The following is a 23,246-nucleotide window of genomic DNA, read 5'->3' as shown; positions in this document are numbered from 1 at the left end:
CAATGAAATGACTGTTCAGTGTGTAATTTCCATTAATAAAAATTAACCTCGTCTGTGTTGGAGAATAGCAAATATTATGTACAATTGTACTAAAGTGCTTTTCATCCATACAGATCTCCATCCATTCGTGGCTTCGTCTTTTCTTTTCCACATTCACTGGTATTTCGTTGATGAAGAAAGGGAATTCTCTGGTATTAGTTTTATTTATAAATTGCGTCGCGGTTTATTTTAGGAATTTATTACTCTTCTCCACTTTATTATGCACGCGATAGTCACAGGGAAGAATCTCCAAAATCTGTTGCTTCTTGTGAGAGTATCACTGCTATATAAATTTATTATCCTTCCCGGTTTATCTTTTTTTTGTGTGCCCTGTGTAGTGGCTCGAAAGAAAAGACTTTCTTGGAGGTAGATGTTACATCAGTGAAAGCACCTCATTGAATCACGTGCCAAAAACTATTCTGAAAGTATCTCACGTTGCACTGGTGGGAAGTTCTTTTACTTTTTTTCCATTTCCAACAGTTTCCCTCACGATCTACCTATACATTCTTTTTTTTTCTCTGGAGACACATTAAACTTTCTTGAGTGATTTTTAGAACGAAATGTTACAACAAATGAACCAAGTCTGGTATTTTGCGTTTGAGGATAGGAAAATAGACAACCAAAAATTTTTGGATAAAATGTAAGGCAAATTAGAAATTAATTGAATAAACTTGGGTGTCTTCCTCCGTGCATCCAAAATTATATTTTGTGCTATTATTTTCGTCCCAAGCAAAATTGGGCGCACACAAGATAAAGGACTGCCTCTCAATTGGAGAGTATCATTTTAATTTAATTGTGATTAGTCTCAATCAATTTCGAGTTTATGTAACACAACAACATACACATACGTTGCTAAAGTTGGAGCCATTGGAAAACTACAGGCCTGTGCAAAAAATGAGGAAGCTTGTAAAGTATTTGGGAATTATATTACTTTATGCTTTAAAAAATTTTAAAAATTCATATATTGATCTGTAGGTGTAACTGAGACAAATAAAATAATGAAACTTTTTTTTTTAAATTGATCTAGAGAAAGTCTATAAAAAAGAAAAATTCTTAAAATAATGTTAAATTAACATTAATGGACCCCAGTAACATTTTGTAATCAAATGCAAAACATCACGTAAGAAAAACGTAATTTTGCAGTTCTTAATATTACTGTTAACCCATATAAGCTTTGTGTCGCGATTTACCATAATTACCGCAATAGTCACAGTAAAAAATTTCAACTACTTTACCATGATTTTTACTGTAAATTTTACATAAAAATGTAATAGTGAGTATTGATACACATTTGTGTAATTTGTACACATTTTGTCTGAAAACTGTGTAATTTTGCACGAAATATGTAAGAAAATGTACACAACTGTGCAATTATTCGCAGTTGGTTACACAGTTTATCATTACACAAAATTTAAATTAGACTATTTTCAGATTACGCGTTTTGCTGAAATACATATTTGAGTAACTTTATAAGAATAATCGTGGTAAAAATGCAAACCAAAGATTATCATTGTAATTTTTTTACTATGTATCTTACATTTGAGTTTAATTGACTAAGAAGACTATTTTTTTTTTTAATTTGAAACTTACTTTTAGACAATTTACAAACTTTTTATCGTATCATGTTCGTCGTAATGATCTTAAAAAAGTTACCAATTGGTAAATTTTATTACATGCACGCTTTCATTTAACTCTCAGTTTGTCTCTTGAAAAACGATATAAAAAAGTGAAAAAATCACTACGATGCTAATTAGTATTAAATTGATCAGAAAATTGATTATGTATTAAATATAACCAAATGTAATTTAGGGAACTCAATGCGTCAAATGGTAGAGCACTCGCTCTATGATGCAAGTGTCCCGGGTTCCAATCCCCTTTAGGTCACTAGGAATTTTTCTGTCGTTAAAGGTGTTCAGATTGCATGCAGTGAGCTTCACTGTACTTTATTCCACGAGCATGGGACTGACAACCTCATCCCGTACAAGAAAAAATAATAATGCATGTCTAGAAATCCCCTTGCGGGAAGGCCTTGTTCCTTCATGGAATGATAAGAAAATGACATTATTCTTATTATTATTATTATTAAATGTAACATATATTGCAAAGGACAATTCGTAAATTGTATAATAAGTAATTAAAAAAAAATTAATTGTATCTCGAGGAGACGATCCGTGCTGCAAATTTGACGATCCTGTAGATATGTGCTTCTTTTACGTTATAGGGGTGACCGGGGCATATGAGCCACGGATAGAATTAAAGAGCAGTGGGGTGTTACAGTTTTCCTTAGAAGGGATATTTGGAAAATCACTGTTTATGTGATAGGACTGTTGAGCCTAGAGAAGTTGGAGGGAGAAAGCCCGCCCTGGCGAAGACTTTTCTTTGCCAACGGTACCAATCACTGTTCAGCTGGGGTGGTAACTTTGAGGGGTGCTCTAACAACGGCTAACTTCAAGTCACGATATCGCTATAGTTCCGCTAGATGCAGTTGAGGGTGCTCGATGAGTTATTCCGAAGGCACAATCAAAGTGGTGACTCTATAAGGGGAGCTATAATGGCTAACTTCAGGTGGATTATCCCGAAGGCGCATACAAATCGGTTCTTGGTTCCTCAGTCGGCCTTCAATCGTGTAGCTGAGAAGAAGCTCTATTCGTGGCTCCCCAGGAATGGGCAACGGGGGCTCTACTACGAGAAACTGGCGGTGAAGCATGTTCCGGTGTGGGTCAGTAGCATATGGGTATTGCTACATTTATAAGAAGTAAACATCTTTCTGTCTATCAATTAAATTATTTGTTAGCCAGATACATTTTTTTTACTACGCAATGAAAAACTGCTTTTGGATATTAATTCTGCCCTGGTCTCCCCTATCTGAGCTTTAAGTATAGGGTAAAATGGGGTAATATGAAATTGTTTTTACATTAGAATTGTTAGATTTCCTAACTATTTCAGAGCGATAAAGGACAAAAGAAAAAAACACGAAGAACTTTTGAGTGTAATGTAATAGACACACCTAGGGCTTAAGCCGAGAGACGGCTTAACATAATTATAATTACAAATTGATCAGATTGAATTTTCATCAGTTTCTGAATAATTCGTCTCTTGGCTCAACCCTTGAACGACGAGACAGTTTTCGTAGACCGAAAATCACCAATAAAAATAAAACTGATAAACAAAATCAGTAAAAGGTCTTACAGCCTTAGAAAATCCAACAAAGTCTGATTCGGTGTATTTTTTTATTTTTTAGCTCTATGAGCGATAGGGACAAAAATAGCTTTAAAGTTTAAGTATTTTTTCTGACAATACCAATCAATGATAATTTTCACTCTAATGAAAAACATTATGTTTGAGTATTGTAGTTTCTTTTTCCAAAACGGTTTTGCTTAATAAAAATTGGAAGTTCAAAAAATAAATAAAATCAATGATGAATTTGAGAATTTAAAAATTCGTCATTTTTGAGCTTAAAAATTTACTACATAGCAAATAGCTGGAGACTTGCAAAAAATATCCTAGATTCCTTCAAGCTTCTACTTTGCAATTACGTTAAAACCTAAGGAAAAAATAACTTTAGGTAGTCATGAAAAATTATTTTCTTTATAGGACACCGGTGTTCCAATCGTCCTTAAAGGGTTAAGCCAAGACATGGCTTAGTTAGTGAGAAATTGATATACTTTCAGTCAAATCATTATTTTTATTATGATTACGTTAAGCTGCCTTTCGGCTTGAATCGTAAGTGTGTCCAGCCGGTGGCAGCCAAAATCCCGAAAGCCAAAATCCCGAAAAGGCCAAAATCCCGAAAGCCAAAATCCCGAAAGCCAAAATCCCGAATTTTAAAAATCGTAAAATTGCTGAAATTATATGGAGGAAAATGTTTAGAATAATTTCCTAAGACTCAGAAGATTTCCCTTTGCCTCCAGCAAGCGTGGGTACAATCGTGGGAGTAGCTGTGACACTTTTAAAAATTCGAGATTTTGGCTTTCGGGATTTTGGCCCATTCGGGATTTTGGCTTTCGGGATTTTGGCGTTCGGGATTTTGGCTTTCGGGATTTTGGCGTTCGGGATTTTGACCGGGACCCGTGTCCAGCACGTAAGGCTTGTACTTCTTCGTGGTTTTCTTTTTCTCTATGCTCATAATAAACAGAGAAAACCCTAAAATTCCAAATTACAAGTGCATAATTTCCAAATTGCCCCATTTTACCCTACGTTGCAATTTTTTTACACAGAACTGTAGGATCGTATATGTGGTGAGGTCTGGAGTCTGTAAAAACAGAAAAAAAGTTATTCGAAGGTTAGCGCTGGAGTATAAATTAAAACATAATTAAACCCAGTGAGTTTATTTAGAAAATATTTTTTTTTTGCTTTATTCGCTACACGTCTCAAGCAACGCTATATAGAAAGCCGGTTGGGAAATGATAAGAAAATGGCACGCAATATCACATCTTTTCTACCCCAGATTGTTTATATTTGGAGGATGGGACTTTTTTTTGAGCGAAAATGATGGCCTTTAGAGTGTGAGCGGGGCTAGAATGATGAAGAATTTGCTTTGGGTTATAATGTTAATAAAAAGAAATCGACAAAACGCACACAATGTTCATACTGGAATTATAAATAAAGTCGTATAAAATATGATTTGACCTCGCATGACCTCGTGGTGTGGATTAATCGATTGAGAGACTTTAGTGTCGTGGTATTTGCTGAATAAATTAGTGGCGCCAAATGGTGCTATTTTCATTCAAAGTACCACAATTGCAGTATTTGTCTCTATAGTATCTCTTTTATTCATATACCAGTTGAAATCGCATGGGAATATGTCTTTAGAAATACAATTCCCTTTTTTTTCACGCTGAATTATGAAAAATCATGCACTATACGATTGCCAATGCTGGACTATTGGATAGAGGCTCTTGTCTATGGGAAATATACCATCTTGGCTCCAAATGTGCGTCTCTGTAAAATTACATAAGAAAGAATATTTGCAATAGAGTTTCCCATACGGTGCAACATTTAAAATTTGTATGTTGCTCCACTTCTTTTTATTTACATTATCGCTTAACCTTTTTGGGGATACTTTCACTTTTTCGGCCGTCACATATTGTTGTTACTCTGACTGGTTACCCAGTAGTATTAAAAAAAAAGGCTTTGACTGCAGGAGAAGAAGTTTAAAAAACAGTCGAGATTATTGCGACAGGTGCCATGAAAAGTGGGTGGGGGAGTGAGGAAAAAAGGTCGAAAGTTTGTTTAGCAGCGGTATTTCAGTATCCATAGAGACGAGCCGTATACTATTTATTATTCTTCGTCAGGTTAAATTCCCATGTATGTAAATTTTCCAAAAGCGACATTTTCAGTTGCCTGTATCAACGGAGGAGAAAAATATGTCCTTCTAAAAAAAAAAATTCCACCTAATGTTTGTCACACATTCATCTCTCCTCTTTTGTGTTTATTTTGGGGTTGTATTTCCAAGCGGGTCATCCACTTTGAAAGCCAATCCTCGATATTTGACACACATTGGACAAATATCCTTCGAACAAATCCGCTAAAGGTATTTTCGAATTATATAACCTTCTGCCATATTTAAATATACCAATGCTATACTTCTGAAACAAGACCAATTTGGGGTTGACAAACTAATTTTAAAAATTTCTGAAAGCATATACAAATAAGATTATTTTTTTTAAGTTTGAGTCTAAGCTGTAAGAAATATAAACATTCTTCACTTTTTTTATTTTTGAATAATATAGAAAAGAGTTCAAAGCCTTTTTTTTAATATTCTATACTGATTTTTTTACTTGGTTTAATAACTCTGAATTAAATGAATAATATTTTCTTAATTTCCAAGTCTAAAACAAAATTTCTGAATGGATTTAGTCAAGCTTTTAAGTCTTTTGTAGTGTATTTACCATATTTATTCAATTTGCACACAAAATCTGTGAGCACATTTAGCTAAAAAAGGCAGCGTTTTCAGCAAAAATATGCTGAAATCTCTACCTTTTTTAGCAAGCTGTGCTCGATGGGTATATTCTCAAGTCTCTTTATATTGAGGATCTTAAAATTAATGGCTCAGGCACACCTTTTCGATCAGGAAAATTTCATGAAGTCGAAATTCGAATCCCTTTCTTTCTCACATGGTTTGCATATGTCTGTCTCATTCTCTCGCACTCTTCTTCTTCTTTTCAACATCACTCCAAATTCAATTGAGCTCAATCGAATTTGGTATGCGAAAGAATGAGATAGTCATATGCAAAATATGTGAGAAAGAAAGGGATGCGAATTTCGACTTCATGAAATTTTCCTTTAAATTAATTAAATTTCAGTGCAAAAAAGAGAAAGATTAATGCTATATTATATTTGAGAACGAAAGGAATGTGAATTTTGATTTCACGGAATTTTTCTTAAAATTATCTTGTTTTGCTTATTTTTTACCTTTAATTTTTGAGGTAGCTTCGGAGGAAGTGATAGTTTAGTTTAGTTTCTCGGTATATGCCATAAATAAATGAGTCTACTTTTTGTTTTCAAATCGGACCAGTAAATACACTCATTTGATATTACAATCAGTCGCAATTGCGCTTTTTATTGCAAACAAAAACATAATAATGAAATGAACAAAAAAGACCTCATGGGAAACTAGGGCACCACCGAACATGGGGTAGCACCAAACACTGATTTTTATTGCCAAACTACTTGGATTATGACGTTTGCTTGTCCAGTGGACAAGCATCCCTATAGTATTTATGAATTCATACAGGTCTCGTTCTCTGAAGTCTAATATCTAATTAAAAAATCGCAGTGTTCGGTAATACCCCGCACTCGGTAGTGCCTCAGTTCCCCAGGTCTTTACAAAATATGGTACACTTTTGTTTTGGAAGTTGTGCCCCTGCAATATTGATGGAGCGGAAAAAATCATATTTTTGATAAATGTCAATAGAAATAACTTCTTGTTGAACATGAATTGTATTTTAATCTGTTTCTTTTCGTGAATTTATTTTGTTTAATAGGATTTTTTCTCAGCTACGCTATGGTATAATAAACGATTTATTGTATTTTATACATTTTGTACTTAATTTATACGACATTTTACTTCTCAATCAAATTGGGGCATTATAGATAACTGCTTGACAGTCGGACACTTCAGAAATAGCTCAACTTCTGATGTGAATTTATATGTACTGGAAGTTATCGTGTGTCCGACTTTTAGAATTGTCCGACTTTTGGCGAATTATCCCAAAGGAGCCGTGACTTAGGGCCTTAACAGACCTAAGGAATAGCCGAGAGATGGCTTAGCGTAATTATATTAGAAATTATGGTTAAATTACATTTCCATCATTTTCCACTAAGTCGTCTCTCGGCTTAAGGGCAGAATCACATTGACAATAAAATGCTCATCGTATTTCGTTAATTTACGCATTTTCATTGCAATTCTTATGCAAATTTTCGATTACCGTATTACCTTATCTCATATCCCGTGGCACTAGGTGAAAATAATATAAGAAAATTGAAGAAATAAAACGAAAATTCGATAAACGGTGAGCAAAAAAAATTGTACGCTTAATTTCTCGTACAGTTTTTCTTGTTTACCGTTTACTAAATTTTCGTTTTTTTTTTCTTCAATTTTTTTTTAATATTATTTTCATCTGGTGCCACCGAGTATGAGATAAGGTAATACAGTAATTGAGAATTTGCGTAAGAATTGCAATGAAAATGCGTAAATTAACGAAATACGGTAAGCATTTTACTGTCAATGTGATTCTGCTCTAAGTCGTAAGTGTGTCTGGGGCATTACGCCTAAGACAGATTTACGCCCTATACCCACTTATAACTTAAGCCAAGAGACGGCATAACGTGATTTTAAATGAAAATAATAATCAGATTACACTTCCATCAGTTCCTGATCAGTTTGTCTCTCGGCTTAAGCCAAGTACCGGCTTAGTTAGTGAGAAACTGACGGGAATTTAGTCAAATAATTATTTTGATTATAATTACGTTAAGCTGCCTCTCGGCTGAAGTCGTAGGTGTATCATCTACCACAATAGGAAACTATGAAATTCAAGGATTTCGGTGCTTGATGTGGTATAGTACTCGTATCATTCTACGATGCAAGTGCCGCGGGTTATGCCCTAGACACACTTATGACTTAAGCCGAGAGACGACTTAGTGGATAATTATGGAAATGCACTTTAACCGTTATTTGTAATATAATTACGCTGAGCCGTTTCTCGGCTAATCCTCAGGTCTGTCAAGGCCCTTAGCATCCCTTTTAGCTCACTAAGAATCTGGCATTTTCTGGTTGAGAGTTCTATTCTTTCTTTATTTTTTTCGATTTAGTGAAAAAGTTAAAATAATGTGATTGTATCGAGAATGTAGAAGAAACAAAATCCATTTACGGAATTCTTATAGAACTGATAAGCTAAGAAAAATTTTAAATTTGTCACATGCAATGCAATCCCTGTGGACGATGTAAAATAAGCGAGGTTTCCCTTGTGAACTTTTGGCATATGACCTCATCTCATCCTTTCTGTCCTTTTGGTTAATATATACGAGAGGTATTACAATTTGATATGAAATACAACCCAGTCAACAGTTTTATATATTCCACCTTCGACGGTGTCTGCTATTGATTCACCATACGACCCTTTGTCGAACATCACGGTGAAAATATGGTTTAAGGGATGGAGAGACAGATATTTATTTACTGTATCGTGTTTTCCTTGGTGTTTTCTTTGTGCTTCCGGTTGTATGTCTCGATCCTCAACATAAGAGAGACTCCACAGAGTACCGACACTTGGCACAAGACAACATTTGTACTTTTGTGCTCCTGCTTAATATTATTCACCCAACACTGTATCACCACTAAAAGTGCGCGAGTTTCTTCCCTTTTTTCCCCCATGACACCAGTCACGATTGTAACCAAAAGATGGGGTGGATCTGACGACAGAAAGATGCCAAAAAAAGGAGATATTTCATATGGATGAGAAGAAGTGCTGGGTGAGATGGAGCATTTGTATACAATACTGTTTAGTTGTAGAAAATCGTCAAGATTACAAGAGAACATGACAAGTATATTTGTTTGCTCATACTCTATTCAAATTATATATAGGTACATGCATATACACATTTTCTCACATTGTAGAGATATGTAGGATGAAATCCCTAAAGTGAGTGGAAAAAAGGATACCTCTTCAACCGTATACCACCTTTAACCAATATATGCTCAAATGACATGAAAATAAACGTCACAGGTGTAAAGTCTAAATTTAGTGCTCTCTCACAGGCTGGAATGTCTCACGAGGGGAAAATCCAGAAATACATGTAGTTAAAGTTGTCTTGATTTGTGTTAATTGAATCTGTACCAACACGTGTTTTTACTACAATTGCCTACATTCCACATTGAAATATGTAAATTGTACAATCATATGGATTTATGAAAACGCAATGAAATTCAAATCTACGAAATACTTTGAAATTATTCAAAAATTCCATTTACATTTAAAAAAAAATCTGATATTTCAAATATATACTTCCTTTGAAGAAGATTTGTTGAAAAAATACGGTTACACAACCTTCGACCGTAGACCCAATTTTTGATGGATCACATAATATGCCATCGTAAATAAAATAACGATGGAGCTCAATTTGATGAGAGACTCCACTTTGGTGTAACAGCATGTAAACAGAGTCAATAAAAGTGGAATTTAAGGAACAATTAACATTGAAATTTAGTGTCGGTACTTGTAATTTGAAATGTGGCTTTTATCTCTAAATTGAGACATAAAAAGGGGATTACAAAAAAATCACTCAATTCAGACTGTATGTCTGATATATAAGAGAAATATTATTAGTTATTTACGTTACCATATTTCCATATTAGATATTATTTTAGGTATAATTTAAGTAGAATTTTGAAAGGAAACTGCTTTTGAGATCATAAAATTGTAGATAACTAATAAACCAGGAAGGTAATATTCCGGTGTAAAAATACTTTAAATTATTTCACATAAATTCTCCATTATTGTGAATTCACGTTATCAGTCATCTTTGTATTGGGAACTGCGCTTAGGGCTTCTTCATATAGAACAACATCTTGTTTAATCTTTAGGAAAGAGTGTTTGATTGTTAAATTAATGGAAAAATTTTAAACAAAGAAAATGTTGCGGCAAGAATTTATGACTGCCACGGATATCATTAGTATTCTAAATTGAACACTGATCAAATTTGATTTCTTGCTGACTAAACTTAATTTTTAACTGCTCGGACTCCAAGTGAAAGTGCTTTCCACAATCGGATTGTTTTTTCAACTTCTCACCATCCTGGCTGCCAAACGGTAAGAGATATTGACTTCCGGTCTTCGGTGACCCCCCACAAGTCAAAATTCTCTACCGAACTAACTTATCCAAATTATCCCCCACCCCTTCTATCCCCTCCCAAAATATGTTTTTTTGACTTTGCTCAAAATTGGCCTTGACGATTTTGTTCATTTTTTGGATATGTTTTGGAGGTAGACCAGCTGAACATTTCGTCCTTCTAAACCTATTACCGGAAAAATCGCCATCTTCATATATTCAATGACAAAGTTCAACCACCCCGGAGGGCCTAATTTTCAACGGTTTTGGTTAAATTTGGATTTTTCTGAAAGGTCTTGTAATTCTGAATCCGACTACATCGGTCACAATCGGTGATGGATGGGGAAAATAATACGGGTTTCAGACCTAAGGCTTAGCCATTTCGCTTAATTGCTCTAATTCCTTATCAATCACAATTTTTTGGTAAAATTTAACTCAGAATTTGATTATTAAATATAATTAGGGTAAGTGTGCCAAATTTCGGCATAGTTGCATACAAGAGCCAAAGTTTCAAGTTTGAAATGTAATATTTTTAATACAAATTGATATTTTTTGTTCCTTCTTCTTGATGAGTGTTGTTTGGAACCTTTTAAACAGTTTATCATCTTTATTTACTCTAAAATCATTCTAAAAAAAGGTGGCCGGAATTTGACACACTTACCCTAACCTATTTCGTTCTCAAAAAGCTATAAACTTGCTCGCTGTATAGGAATTAGAGAACTTCGGGAACTGCTCTAAACCTCTAGTTTGAGGACCGCTTAACGGTAATAGCTCTATTTTAAAAATACTGTTTTTTACATTTTTCAGTCTTTTGACTCATATAAAATTTAAACAATAAGAGACTGTCTTTATTCCCGCTCCCCTTCGTTCGTTGGCAACCCGCTGAAATACGTCAAAGATGAGGTTTTCTAACTTTTCTCAAAAATTGCTCAAATTTTTTTCCACGATTTTCGGATATATTTTGTTATTAGTCCAGCTGAACATTTCGCCCTTAGACACTTTTCACCGGTTAAATCGCTATCCTGAATTATTTAAGGGTAAAAGAGCCTAATTTTCACTCGATTTGGCTAAATAATTAATTAAAATATTTATGATTTTTTAAATTACCATTTTTAAATACCTATTACGGTCGTTTTTCCATTTTTAAAAATTTAAAAATATTTCCAATGCGGCGTAACACTAGCCGCTCAATTATTTGGCGATCTTCGGGATTCTATGTTTTGTGTCTGTCTCTGTGTGAGTGCCTATCTTGTGGTACCGGTGGTGATATATCGTCCCCTCCCGCTGTCGAGAGGGCAGTGAGGAATGAGTTGTGAAGCTGGAGGGAGCTCAGCTCCCAAAACTTTTACTAAGTTTTAATAAAGTGATTCTCCTCAAAAATTAGAGTAGATTCTCCATTCCCCGAGGAGAATGAGTGAGTGCCCCCCTGATCTGCGTGTGCAAGGAAGAAGGAGCTATGCGGAATCGGATTCATTATTCCTACGGAGGGAATAGTGCTTATGGAAACATCGTCTTTACGGATCACGTGCTCCCCTGAATTATCCAGCCATACTCTGTGGATTCTCCGGTTACCACAGGGCTCAGAGAAGATCGATAGTGAATTCATGAAACAACGCAGTTCCATCGTTAGAACACCTGGAAGGTAGAATTTCCCGAAAGACACTGGCCGGCTAGTAGGAAATCCCATCAGACTTGACTACAAACTTAACCTACAAAAGAGATGAGTACCGGAAAGCATCGTGTCATGTCATTACTCCAGGCCTCTGAGCACCTCTACACATCATACTGAAAAACCTTAAGTACCTTGCATGTAGATTTGTATAGTTCTTTGTAAATTAAACTTTATCTTCACATGGGCCCACCAATAACTATATTTTCTAATAGTACAGTGAAATGAAGATCTTGGGAAGTGGGGCTCGGGAGTGTAAAATGAAACTATAAGAAATAAATGATCTTTGTAAGAACATTACTAAGGGAAGAAGGTGGTTGTTATTTGGAGAAGGGGGAGGTGGTTGATCGGTAAGGTTTGGGGAGGTTGGAAATAGAACATGTGATCTCTGCGAAATTCAGTGAATTTGAAGAAATATAGTTGTGTCAGCTCCGGCAGCCTTAAACATCGTTATATACCCTCTTCTTGAACTATTTTCAATTTTGTAATGATTTTATGATGATTTATAGACAAATTTAAATCGACATTAGTCTTATATGCATCTAAATACCGTGGGAGAAAGGTAAAGCTCCATCTTGGGAGTTCGAGCAGATTGCAAAGCCTCAGGCGCCTTGCTACCTCTTTTTGCTAATTTGTAAAATATTTTTTAGATTTTGACAAATTTATTATTTTTTTAAAATCATTTCTCATATGAAATAAAAGATTTTCCAAAAACACGGAGAAAACTTACTTTAATTATTTTTTTGATCATAGTTAAACTTTTAATAATTTTGGTAAGCTCTTGATATAGGTTAATCGCAATTAATTATATCCTGTTCAATGTTAGAGACACAATATTCTAAGTAAAATTCAAAGGTAGGCTCGATTATATTCGGAGGTAGGACCTGTATCCTCCCTTTTTAGAAAAAGATGATCATTTTCTAAATTTCCTCTTCAGGAAAAAACTCAGGATTTAAAAGTACTAAATGGAAAGCTCAATAAACAAAAGAATTTTGTGGTGTAATTGTAAAATAAAATTCATTTTACAAATTCTTCAGAAATCGTAAATATCGAATAACATTTCTTGTTCAAAGGCAGGGCACAATCTCCTATCACAGTGAACAATTACATGAAAAAATCAATACAGAATATTTGAGAAAGCCAACAATATTTTAACTCCTCGCTATATAATCTGGTGAATCTGTAAACCAAGATTTTTTGACTGAAAAAAAAAATGAAATCTTGGGAAACAATTTAATCTATCCTCTATTTAACAATACTACCGAAAAAAAAACTAATTAAAGAAGGGTTTTCCAATAGCTAAATGGTGAAACATTTCAATTTAGGTAAATAAATTCTAATTTTTAAAATGTAGAGATTTATTGTTTTAATGTTGGTGGTCGACCGTTGTCAACATTTGGAATATAGGTCGTGATTTCTTGTTCTGCAGTATGTTTTATTGGCAAATAGAAATTTATTGAAGAATGAGAAATAGTAGCACGAATGCTACAGGCCGCACACCAGAACATGCTCGAGCCCCCTTCATCGCTAGCCTCCCGGATATTGAGCCCCATTGCACATTCCAAGACAGCCACGAATCTGGCGTCCTCCTCGCTTCACTGGTGAAGACCGACTGAGGACCCGATTCGATTGTGCCTTCGGAATGACTCGTCGAGCACTCTCAACTCCACCTAGCGGAACTATAGCGACATCGAAACTTGAAGTTAGCCGTTGTTATAGCACCCCTCAAAATTACCACCTCAGCTAAACAGTGATTGGTGTCGTTAGCTTAGAAGAGTTTTCGTCAGGACGGGGTTTCTCCCTCCAACTCCTCCAGGCTCAACAGTCTTACTACAAAATCCAGACCAATATTCCAAATTTTGACATACTTTATTATTTTAAAGTCAAATAAATAAATATTTCTTTACATTTACGTAATTTAAATAAATTAAAAATATATATTAAAAGAAAAGATGTTTGGTCAGTAGAGTAGGATGGGATAATTCGGAATCATGTGTATTTTGGAATTTTGAGATATTCTCATTGTTTCATATGGTCAAAGAGAAAAGAAAACCACGAAAAAGTACAAGACTTTACATTCGAGGGTATTTTTTCGTTGTTTTTTTCCTTTTGCCATTTAAAAGTATTAGGAAATCTGAAAGTTACAAATTCGACATTATTCCAAATTACCCCATCTTACCCTAATTAGCTTGGCAATATCTCATCTTTAAAATTTAAAACTTAAATCAAGGGATGAGAACACAGCCTTTAATTGACAAAAGCCTTGTTGTGTTTGGAAAAGGAGTTAAAAATCAACCTTATTGGAAAAACTGTAATACAAATTTTTGAATTTGTAATACTGTGGTTTTATTAGAACATCGACACATTTAACTACACAGAGAAAAAAAGAGGGTGCGATTAACATTTTTTCCTCAAAACTTTGACACTTTTTAAGTGCAAAATATATCAACATTTTTAATGTTAATTTTACACCTTATTAAGGGTAATATTAATATGAAAAAGGATACCTTTAACCCCTAATACATCTAAAAAGTGTAATATCTACACCGATTTTGGATCAATACTGCAGGGTAAAATTAACATTTCCGGAATGTTATTTTAACTTTTTCGGATTTCTCTCACTCAGTGTATGAGTTTTCACACATATTTTATTCCAATTAATCAATACTGTATTTTTCCATGTGTTGAGTCGTACGGAATTTCCATTCGATCGTTTATATTATAAATAATTTGAGCAAGGTTGAGCATCGCTTAAGAGATAAAATTCCTTGCAGAATATGTCAAGGCTTCCGCAGTGAAAAGTCTAGGAATTTCTGATGATAACCACCAGGAAGAGTTATTACATGAGTGAAATGAAATTTGTGATTATAAAAAATATGGTATTTTTTATCTATCCTCCGTCTTGAGAAGAACCCCAATCTTGTATTTTGCCTTTCAGCGCATACAGATGATATTAGGGACTTGATGAGTAAAAATGTTGACATGCAATTAATTAAAGATGATCTATTTATAAAGTATTTTCGCAGATGCTTTTCATTGGAGTATCTTGTGGCAATAGTTGAGGCTATTTTAGTGTATGTTGTGGCAAATGATATGCGGCGGTATAAAAATTTTCTCTGATGATGGCTTTATTTCATAAAATATTCAATGAAGATGAAGTGGATTTATTTTTGGAAGTCGTTGATGAGACATCGTCATAGAAAATTCACGCAACCAAATCTTATAAAACATTATTAACTTCCGCATAAATTAAATCAAAGCCCATTTAGCTTTTTTGGAGGGGTGACGATGGGGGAGGGTGGATGGTAAAGCATTTGCTTTTGAGCACTTGTGCGATATTAGTTAACCATTTCGAGTGACTGTAGAGATGTTAGGTAGGGTGAGGGGGAGGATGGGTATGGGTATGTTTGAATAAAAAATGTGAAATGCTTTGACATTTTTAGAGCCCATTAACATGAAGATGCTATTTCTTGTGGAAGTTCGCCTTCATATAGATTACTGAATGGATCAAATGTAAAATAAACATTATGTACTGATGCCTTATTTACATGCGAAATTTATGATTCTCTCCGCAGATAACGCAAAATATCCCCACCACATGCCACAATGAAAGTAGCGAAAGCTTTAATTCAATAAATTGTTTCTGTATTATATATAGATATAATATGCATGGAGAGATAGATATATGCAGAGAGTTAGTGAGATTTTACTCTCTCTCTTCGTGGGGGTTTCAGCTTCAATCTCTCAGGAGATTACACAACTAATTTCCGGTTTATGGGAAGTTGATTGAAAATCTGTGATTTTGACAGGAAAAGTAATTGCTTGTTGAGAATTTCAAATGACACGGAATTACTACCTTATCAAAATAAGTCGTGCACCATTCGATATCGGTGCACTTGATCGACCTTGTCATCATCGTTTATTTCATAATTCATGATTTTTTCTCTTCATTTATCCCACTTCGGTTGAATTAATCCCAGATCATCCACTTATATACCAAAACTCCAATATTACAGGATATGTATTCTAGACTTGCTTTACTATCATTATCCGCCACAACAATGCCAACGAGGTACATGCAGACATTGATATGAATAATGTCAAGATAAAATGCAAATGTTTGATAATTTTCCTTTAATGCTGACTACAATGGGGGTGAAAATGGGGAGTTAATCAAGAGATGCAAATGTATATAGTTGATGATCTATGGAAAAAATCGGTTGATTGTTGTATTATTATATGTGCTATGAGTATGAAAGGTTTTTAGAATAGATGAGATGCTTTGAGGAAGTGAGAATGGGGATGTGGAAAAACAAGGGAAAAATGATGAAATGCGCGTTTTCTGAAAGTACCTTCCTTATATATTGTGCAGTATAGGGAGTACTAGGGCACTTTTAATTTGGGTCACTGTTGAAATTGGGCCTTTTCTCCTATTTTTAAGTGAATTTGGACTTTATCATGATATAATTTAGTTTCATAAACGAATTAGGGGGAAGTGGGACACCTTTGGAAGTGGGCTACCTTTGCAATTGGGATTTTTCACTTATTTTTAAATAAGATTGAGCCTTATCGTGAGATAATTTAGCTGCATAATGTAAGGAACAAACCAACAATCCGTTCTAATTTCTATAATTATTGGGAATGACCTGCTTATGCATCGACTGGTGTGGGCTCCAGACTGTCGTGTGCTTCCGCACTATGTCCTAACACTTTCACGACTCACCAAATACTGACGTCCGTACTCACTGAGATCGTACGATCAAGTAACTCTAACACAGTCGTATTCTCCACCACCATAGGCGCTGGCTTAGAAGGAAGACATTGCATCTCGAATATTCGGGTTGCCTTAGCAGAGCATTTATTGCTATTAGGCGGGGAATTTGACTGCTACAATAAATAGATCGAGAAGCTAAATTACATTATAATATGGCTCAGTTCCACTTAAACATAAGAGAGAAATTCTAATTTCAAAGGTGCCCCACTTCCCCCTATTGTGAAATTATATTGCATTATGATAAATTCTAGTTCCATTTAAATATAAGAGAAGAAAGCCCAATATCAAAGGTTCCCAATTAAAATGTGCCCCACTTCCCCCTAATGCCATATGAAAATAAGTCAATTGGAAAGATTGAGGAATAAATTTAGATTTTTAATTAAAGTTCGTTATTTTAAAGAATTTTTAAAGCCGAACACACTTTGAATCCTTCATGTTCTTCTCATTTTCATTTAATGTATCTGACCTATCTATGGCAATATATTTTAATGTTTAGTCAGTCACAGAATTTCTGAAAAAATAGGTCAGATCCATTAAAGGAATATATGGGATAAATATGAAAAGTTCGAAGCCAGTTACAGATTTTGGATAAATGAGCGTCCCTTCCTGTAACGATATACCTATACGATGCCTATATAGACTTATAGCGACTCAAGCCGAGAGAAAGCTTAACGTAGCTGTCTCTCGGCTTAAGTCGTAAGTGTGTCCAGCACACAATGGATCAAACGTCATAAATTTATTTAAAGAAATACGTTGTACCAGACCGTAACCTCGGTAGCCTTCCTTTAATTAAATATTCAATGTCCCTACAGATGTTTTTAGGATAATTAGTTTTGGAATTGAGTATTGCAGTGAAGTCTTGACAATATCTTGAAGAACATTTTAAAATATAGAATTTATTATTATATACAGTACAAAATATTCTCTGTCTCCGGTATTAAAAACAGGACATAGAAAATGTCCTGTTTTTTGAGTTCAAGGAAACTTGCTCTGACTTTGTTGTTGCTGTAAATAACACGTGTATCGTCTTATTGTAGCAATATCTGCTACTGATTCACACCGGAACATGTTGGAGTTCTATCCGTCACCAGCCTCCTGGAGCAGAGCCTCCATTGTCCATTCCCGGGAGCTACGAATCAAGATTCCTCATAGCTTCACGGGTTGAGGGCAGACTGAGGAACCAACTCGTATGCTCTTTCAGGATAATCCATCGGATGCTCAACACTTCATCTATCGCCGACCTAGATCTAAGTGCCGTTTGAAATTAGCCGTTACAGCACCCCTTAGGTCCTTGACAGACCTGAGGATTAGCCGAGAGACGGCTTAGCGTAATTATATTAGAAATAATGGTCGAACCACATTTCCATCATTTTCCACTAAGTCGTGTCTCGGCTTAAGTCGTAAGTGTGTTTAGGACATTAGAATTACCACCCCAACTGAACTGTGATTGGTACAGTTTTAGAAGGACGGGTTTTTGCCCTCAAACGGCCCTAGGCTCAACTGTCCTATTCTGCATTTTATTAAAAATCATGAAATTTCGAAGAATCTATCTACAGAAACTGAAAGTCTACACATACCTGATATAAATCTTAAAGCAGGCATATGGGGGTCCGGGCCTAAAATGTATTTTTTTTTTTAATTTACACTTAGAATTGTTATCCGTTTGGGAACAAATATAAACAAATAGGACTGGATAATTATATAAAATTCTGATTATGTCTCAGAGCTGAAATTGTGGAACTTTATTGTTGAAGCTTTATTTCTGCTACTTCGTAAGAGAAGATGATTAGGGACATCAAAAATATTAAAATTAAAACACAACTATTTATCAACTTCAGTAACGACAACAATGTGACAATAATGTAACGACAATTATATAATGACCTATATTGTGATGTAAGGAAAACTTTAGGGTGAAGTGGGGCAGTTTTGAATTGAAGTACCTTTGAAATTCGGAATTTTTCTTCTATTTTTAAAAGCAAATTAGGCTTATCATAATGTAAAGTGGCTTCACAATTGATTTGTCGAGGTAAATTATATCATGATAATGTCCAATTCCGTTTAAAAGTAAAAGAATATTGCCCTATTTTAAAAGTACCCCAATTCAAAAGTGCCCCACTTCCCCCTAATAGTAGGAGTTTTCTTCGGAAAAAAAATTAGTTTTAACGACTTATCAGAGCTTGAAATTTGTTAAATACTTTTTAATTATAATCTAGAGGTAGAAGGGGATTTTGAAAACTTGTGAGAATCCTCATATGACAATAAAAACAAACGCTTCCAAACGATTTAATATCTTGGAATACAGGCTATATCTGAATTATGTAGTTTCCAAATAAATGTCTATGCACTACACAAACTTGTATGTGTGACAATTCTCACTTGTGCTTTGAATACTCTCCTAGGACTGTATATAGGTATATTACCTATAGGTATGCTGTCGACTTAGCATTATGATGCTAAGGGCTTTCGTATCTGCATAATGGGGTTTTTAATATCGCCTTCTCATATTCTGCCTTTTTTTTATTACAGGCGTCACAAGAGTGGTTAATTGAGGAGAAACTTCACAAGGAAGAAAATGCTCTTGCAGTCCGGACAAATCGGTGGTGCAGAGCAGCAAAGAAATGGGTCATCGACGGAAAAGGCGCAAGCAGCAGCACTTCCGCTGCCACATCAATCTCTTGAAGTGTCCAAGCAGCTTGATAATATTCAGGATAATCTTGGTGAGGGTTGGACTGTGCATTTGGCCAAGGATGGACGTCTCTACTATTGCAAGTAAGTGCACTATATATAATTTTTTCTAAAGTTTCCGTAGTGCGAAAATTGTACAGATCGTTGCGTGTTATACGATAAGATAATATAAGTTATTCGGCTCAGTTCGAGTTTTATCTACAATATATACCATTTTCAACACTTTTCGTGTTGAAGGGTTTTCCTTGACTTTACCAATAAGCCAGTTTTTATTTAAAGAATCATTTTACTGTTTACTTTAAATCCATCTAACATTGTTTACCTACTATATGATCGATTGGATGCCAATTTACCAGACAGCATTGCCACTATCCGATTTGATATCCTTTCTTTTACCATTTACCCCATAAATTGAATTACACTCCCATATATATATAGGTTTTCCATCACAATCAATCTCAAATTTGTCGTTGATTTTGTGCATTCAGTCGCGTGAATAAATTTTTGCCTCAGTTTATACATATGTGTACATAAACCCTAGTGAAAAGTCAGCAGAATTCCCTTTATATTTTCAAACTATACACAGTAAATCCTTTCATAGTATATTTTATGGAAGATTTGCACTACATTTTCCCACAATTTGTTCATATTTTTCACACACGGACAATTTTCAAGAGAGTCATTTAAAATGCAATACGCGAAAGTTCACACCAATAAAATCGGAAAGACTTTACCACTGTTACCACCACTCATGTAGCTCTCTCTAAATAAAATAATTGGAATAATTTGAATCAATTTTAATTGAATGCGAGGGGAATATTCGTCATATATGACATTGAATTCAATATTGTACATCCTTTTGTACAGTGCCAGTATGTTGATATTCTCACAGTAATTTTGCACTTTCTTTGATGATGAAACATATTCATAATATAATATTTATAATTTATTTTATAATGCATATAAACGTTCATTACTTATTTAATTGTTTATTTTTTGAAATTTATTGATCATATCAATTACTCTAACCAAACTGACTTAATGTTCACCAAGAAGCGAGAAGTCCAGCAATGGTCAACAATTTTCTTTTAAGTTATGTTAAGAAACGTATAGGTATGAAATACATTGTAATTCTAATAGTTTCATAAACGCCGAGAATCATAGAAAATTTACAACTTTATCAAAGAGCGAAAAACCTTTGAAAACCAAATTTGATCTCTTTGCCCAACGCACAATAACCTTTGTTTATGTCTCGTGCATTACTTTATGAATATTTTTTCTTAGAACTCGATATATTTTTCTAGAAGGGTCGAGAACCTCTTAAAATAAACAAGACAAAACCTCTATATTTTAAACATTTCGATTTTGAAGGATATTTTTATTTCAAATTTCTTCTTTCTTTAAAAATTCTTTTGAAATAAAAATATATTAGTACTTTTTTTTTGTTGTATCTCGAAAGCTCTATGTTCCAAATATTTTCGAAAAACTTATCTTGTCAGAAATTTCAAGAAAAGTATAACAAATTCAGGCTTAATAAGGCTTAAGAAACAGTAGGGGGAGGCTTTGAACTTTCGCATACAAAAATGATGTTCAATTTCAGTGATTTTTTCTGACTACCATGCAAACTGTATGGATTCTCCAACTATGCCAAAAAAATGTCTTACTTATAAGGTTTATAATCCCACCAAACAAAATTCCAGGAAATCCTTAGATTTTCCTCCAGAGGAAAATGAAAATTTAATGGCGATTTATCCGATAGATGAATCAAGTTTCTATTATCGCACACGATTCACGCCATCATTGAACACCCCATTTTCACCGTAAATTTTGCACCGGACACTAAAAGTTGCACATCATTGTTTAAAGGGAACTCTAATCTACTTGATTAAACCATTTTTATATAGAATAAAACATTTTAATATCACTTTTTTGGAACTTTTCTGAGAGATGTTTTATTGACATTAAAAACCATTTTTTTGATTGGTTCTACGAGAATTTCACTCCGGAAACGGTTAAATCTGATGAATACTTTCTTAAAAAGTCCAAATATCACCAAATTTACACGAATCAATAAGTTTTTAAAGCTAAAAATTGACTAAAACTCTGCAAGCGAGAAGACCACACAAGATTCCACCATTCCTCCACGGAGCCGGATATGCACAAAAACGTTTGAATGCGCACCATTGAAGATTTCTCTGTTCCTGCAGCTGCAGGAATCGGGATTTAGCTCAGATATTGAGCTTCAGCAGGTGAACAAGCTAAAATTTTCACAAAACAGCTTCTCACGGACAATTTCTTTTCTTTGTCATGCAAAACAACACAATAGTGAGGTTATGTCAAAGATTGTCAAAAAACCAGTTGTAAACTGTATGAGCTTATTGCAGATGTGATTCTTTCATTGCACATTCACTTTGTGCAAGCTTGAAAAATATTTTTATATCAAAGAAATGCAAAATTGCTTAATAATTACTCAACTGCAGCCTATTTGAGTCAAATTACTTCTTGTTTATCAACTTTACGATTTTTAAGTTTTCCTTTTTAGTGGTGGATCAAATCGGTAGATTACAATAGATGTGAATATGAGGGATCGTATCTAAAATGAAGTTTCCTGGAAAATATCTGAAAGAAGCAGTCTTCTATATGCGATCGATGAATCTGAGTCAAGTTTGTGAATTTTGTTCCACCCACAAAAAGTGCCTGTTCAGCCTAAAAGATTTTTACATAAATCTGATTCCTAATAACCCTTCTACCCTTTGTGATAGTAGTTTTTCAGAAAAGTGATATTAATTCTGCACAATCGTATGAAATATTGCACAGCAAAATTACAGTTTTGGACCTGTTTTTATTTTTTGTTTCCTGAAACTAGGAAAAAAGGATTAGACTCTCAATTTTTTCAGGAAAGATGGGATTTAAGGTTAGCTATTACAATATATAGCCATATGTGAGATTCATAAAGGAATATGGGAGAAATATGAAGTGTCTGAAGGTAGCGTATGTGCGAACGATCAAAGCCTCCCCCTAATATTGCTATGGAGACGGAATTTCGTCAAAATTAACAAATTTCGCTTCAAATTCTTCTATTAAAAGGCATAGGGCAATTCAGCTGAATTTCGGACAGCTCGTTAAATCGAACACTTATTTGTTTTTTTTTATTTAGTTTGTAACATGCACTTTTATAATTTCGGTTATAGTTTAAATATGACTTTTGGGAACAGTGTGTGGCTGCGGCGATTTCCCCTCCGGATCTATGAATTCTATGGTTTGTGTCTATTTGTGTATGTGTTTGTGACTGATCTCAACGATTCGGACGGTATAAAATTGCATATTGATAACAGGAGGGGTCAGTCTTGGGTTGGAGATACCAGAGAGGAGTGCGGTTTTTCAAGTGTCTTTCTTCCCTAGGAAGTAGACTAAGTTGGGGAAGACGGTGTGTGAAGTGAGTGACGGGAGACCATCTCCAATGGAGAAATGGAGCCTTTCCAGCTCCATTGTGGCTTACATCTTCGGGGAGCCTATTACCAGGAACCTGGGGGCGCTACTGAGAAGATAAAGAGGTTTCCTACGGAGGACAGCCGACTACGAGAAGTATCTGCAGGGAGAAGCATCAGAGGTTTATCCACCGGCTCTGCATGTGTTATCTGGCAGATTATTTCCACTAGAAGAGGTCACGAGAGGTCACCGTGTCATTGGGAATTCTGATGCATCTACTACCGTCGGATCCAGGTCAGAAACAGAGAGTGAGTCTCCA

At 34.7% G+C, this 23,246-nt stretch overlaps 1 protein-coding gene across 1 annotated transcript in view; it reads left to right on the top strand.

Annotated features, from left to right (window-relative positions):
* Positions 1-23,246, top strand: part of LOC129810439 (uncharacterized) — a 171,144-nt gene that overhangs the window by 34,882 nt on the left and 113,016 nt on the right. Inside the window, exon 3 of the mRNA XM_055860926.1 lies at positions 19,340-19,582. Coding sequence (XP_055716901.1) covers positions 19,386-19,582 — 197 coding nt within the window. The 5' untranslated portion in view covers positions 19,340-19,385. The remainder of the gene's footprint in view (positions 1-19,339; positions 19,583-23,246) is intronic.

Source organism: Phlebotomus papatasi, chromosome 1 (assembly GCF_024763615.1).
Source record: "Phlebotomus papatasi isolate M1 chromosome 1, Ppap_2.1, whole genome shotgun sequence".
Taxonomy (NCBI): Eukaryota; Metazoa; Arthropoda; class Insecta; order Diptera; family Psychodidae; genus Phlebotomus; species Phlebotomus papatasi.
Note: the sequence above shows the minus strand (reverse complement) of the source record. Positions and strands in the feature narration are given on the sequence as shown.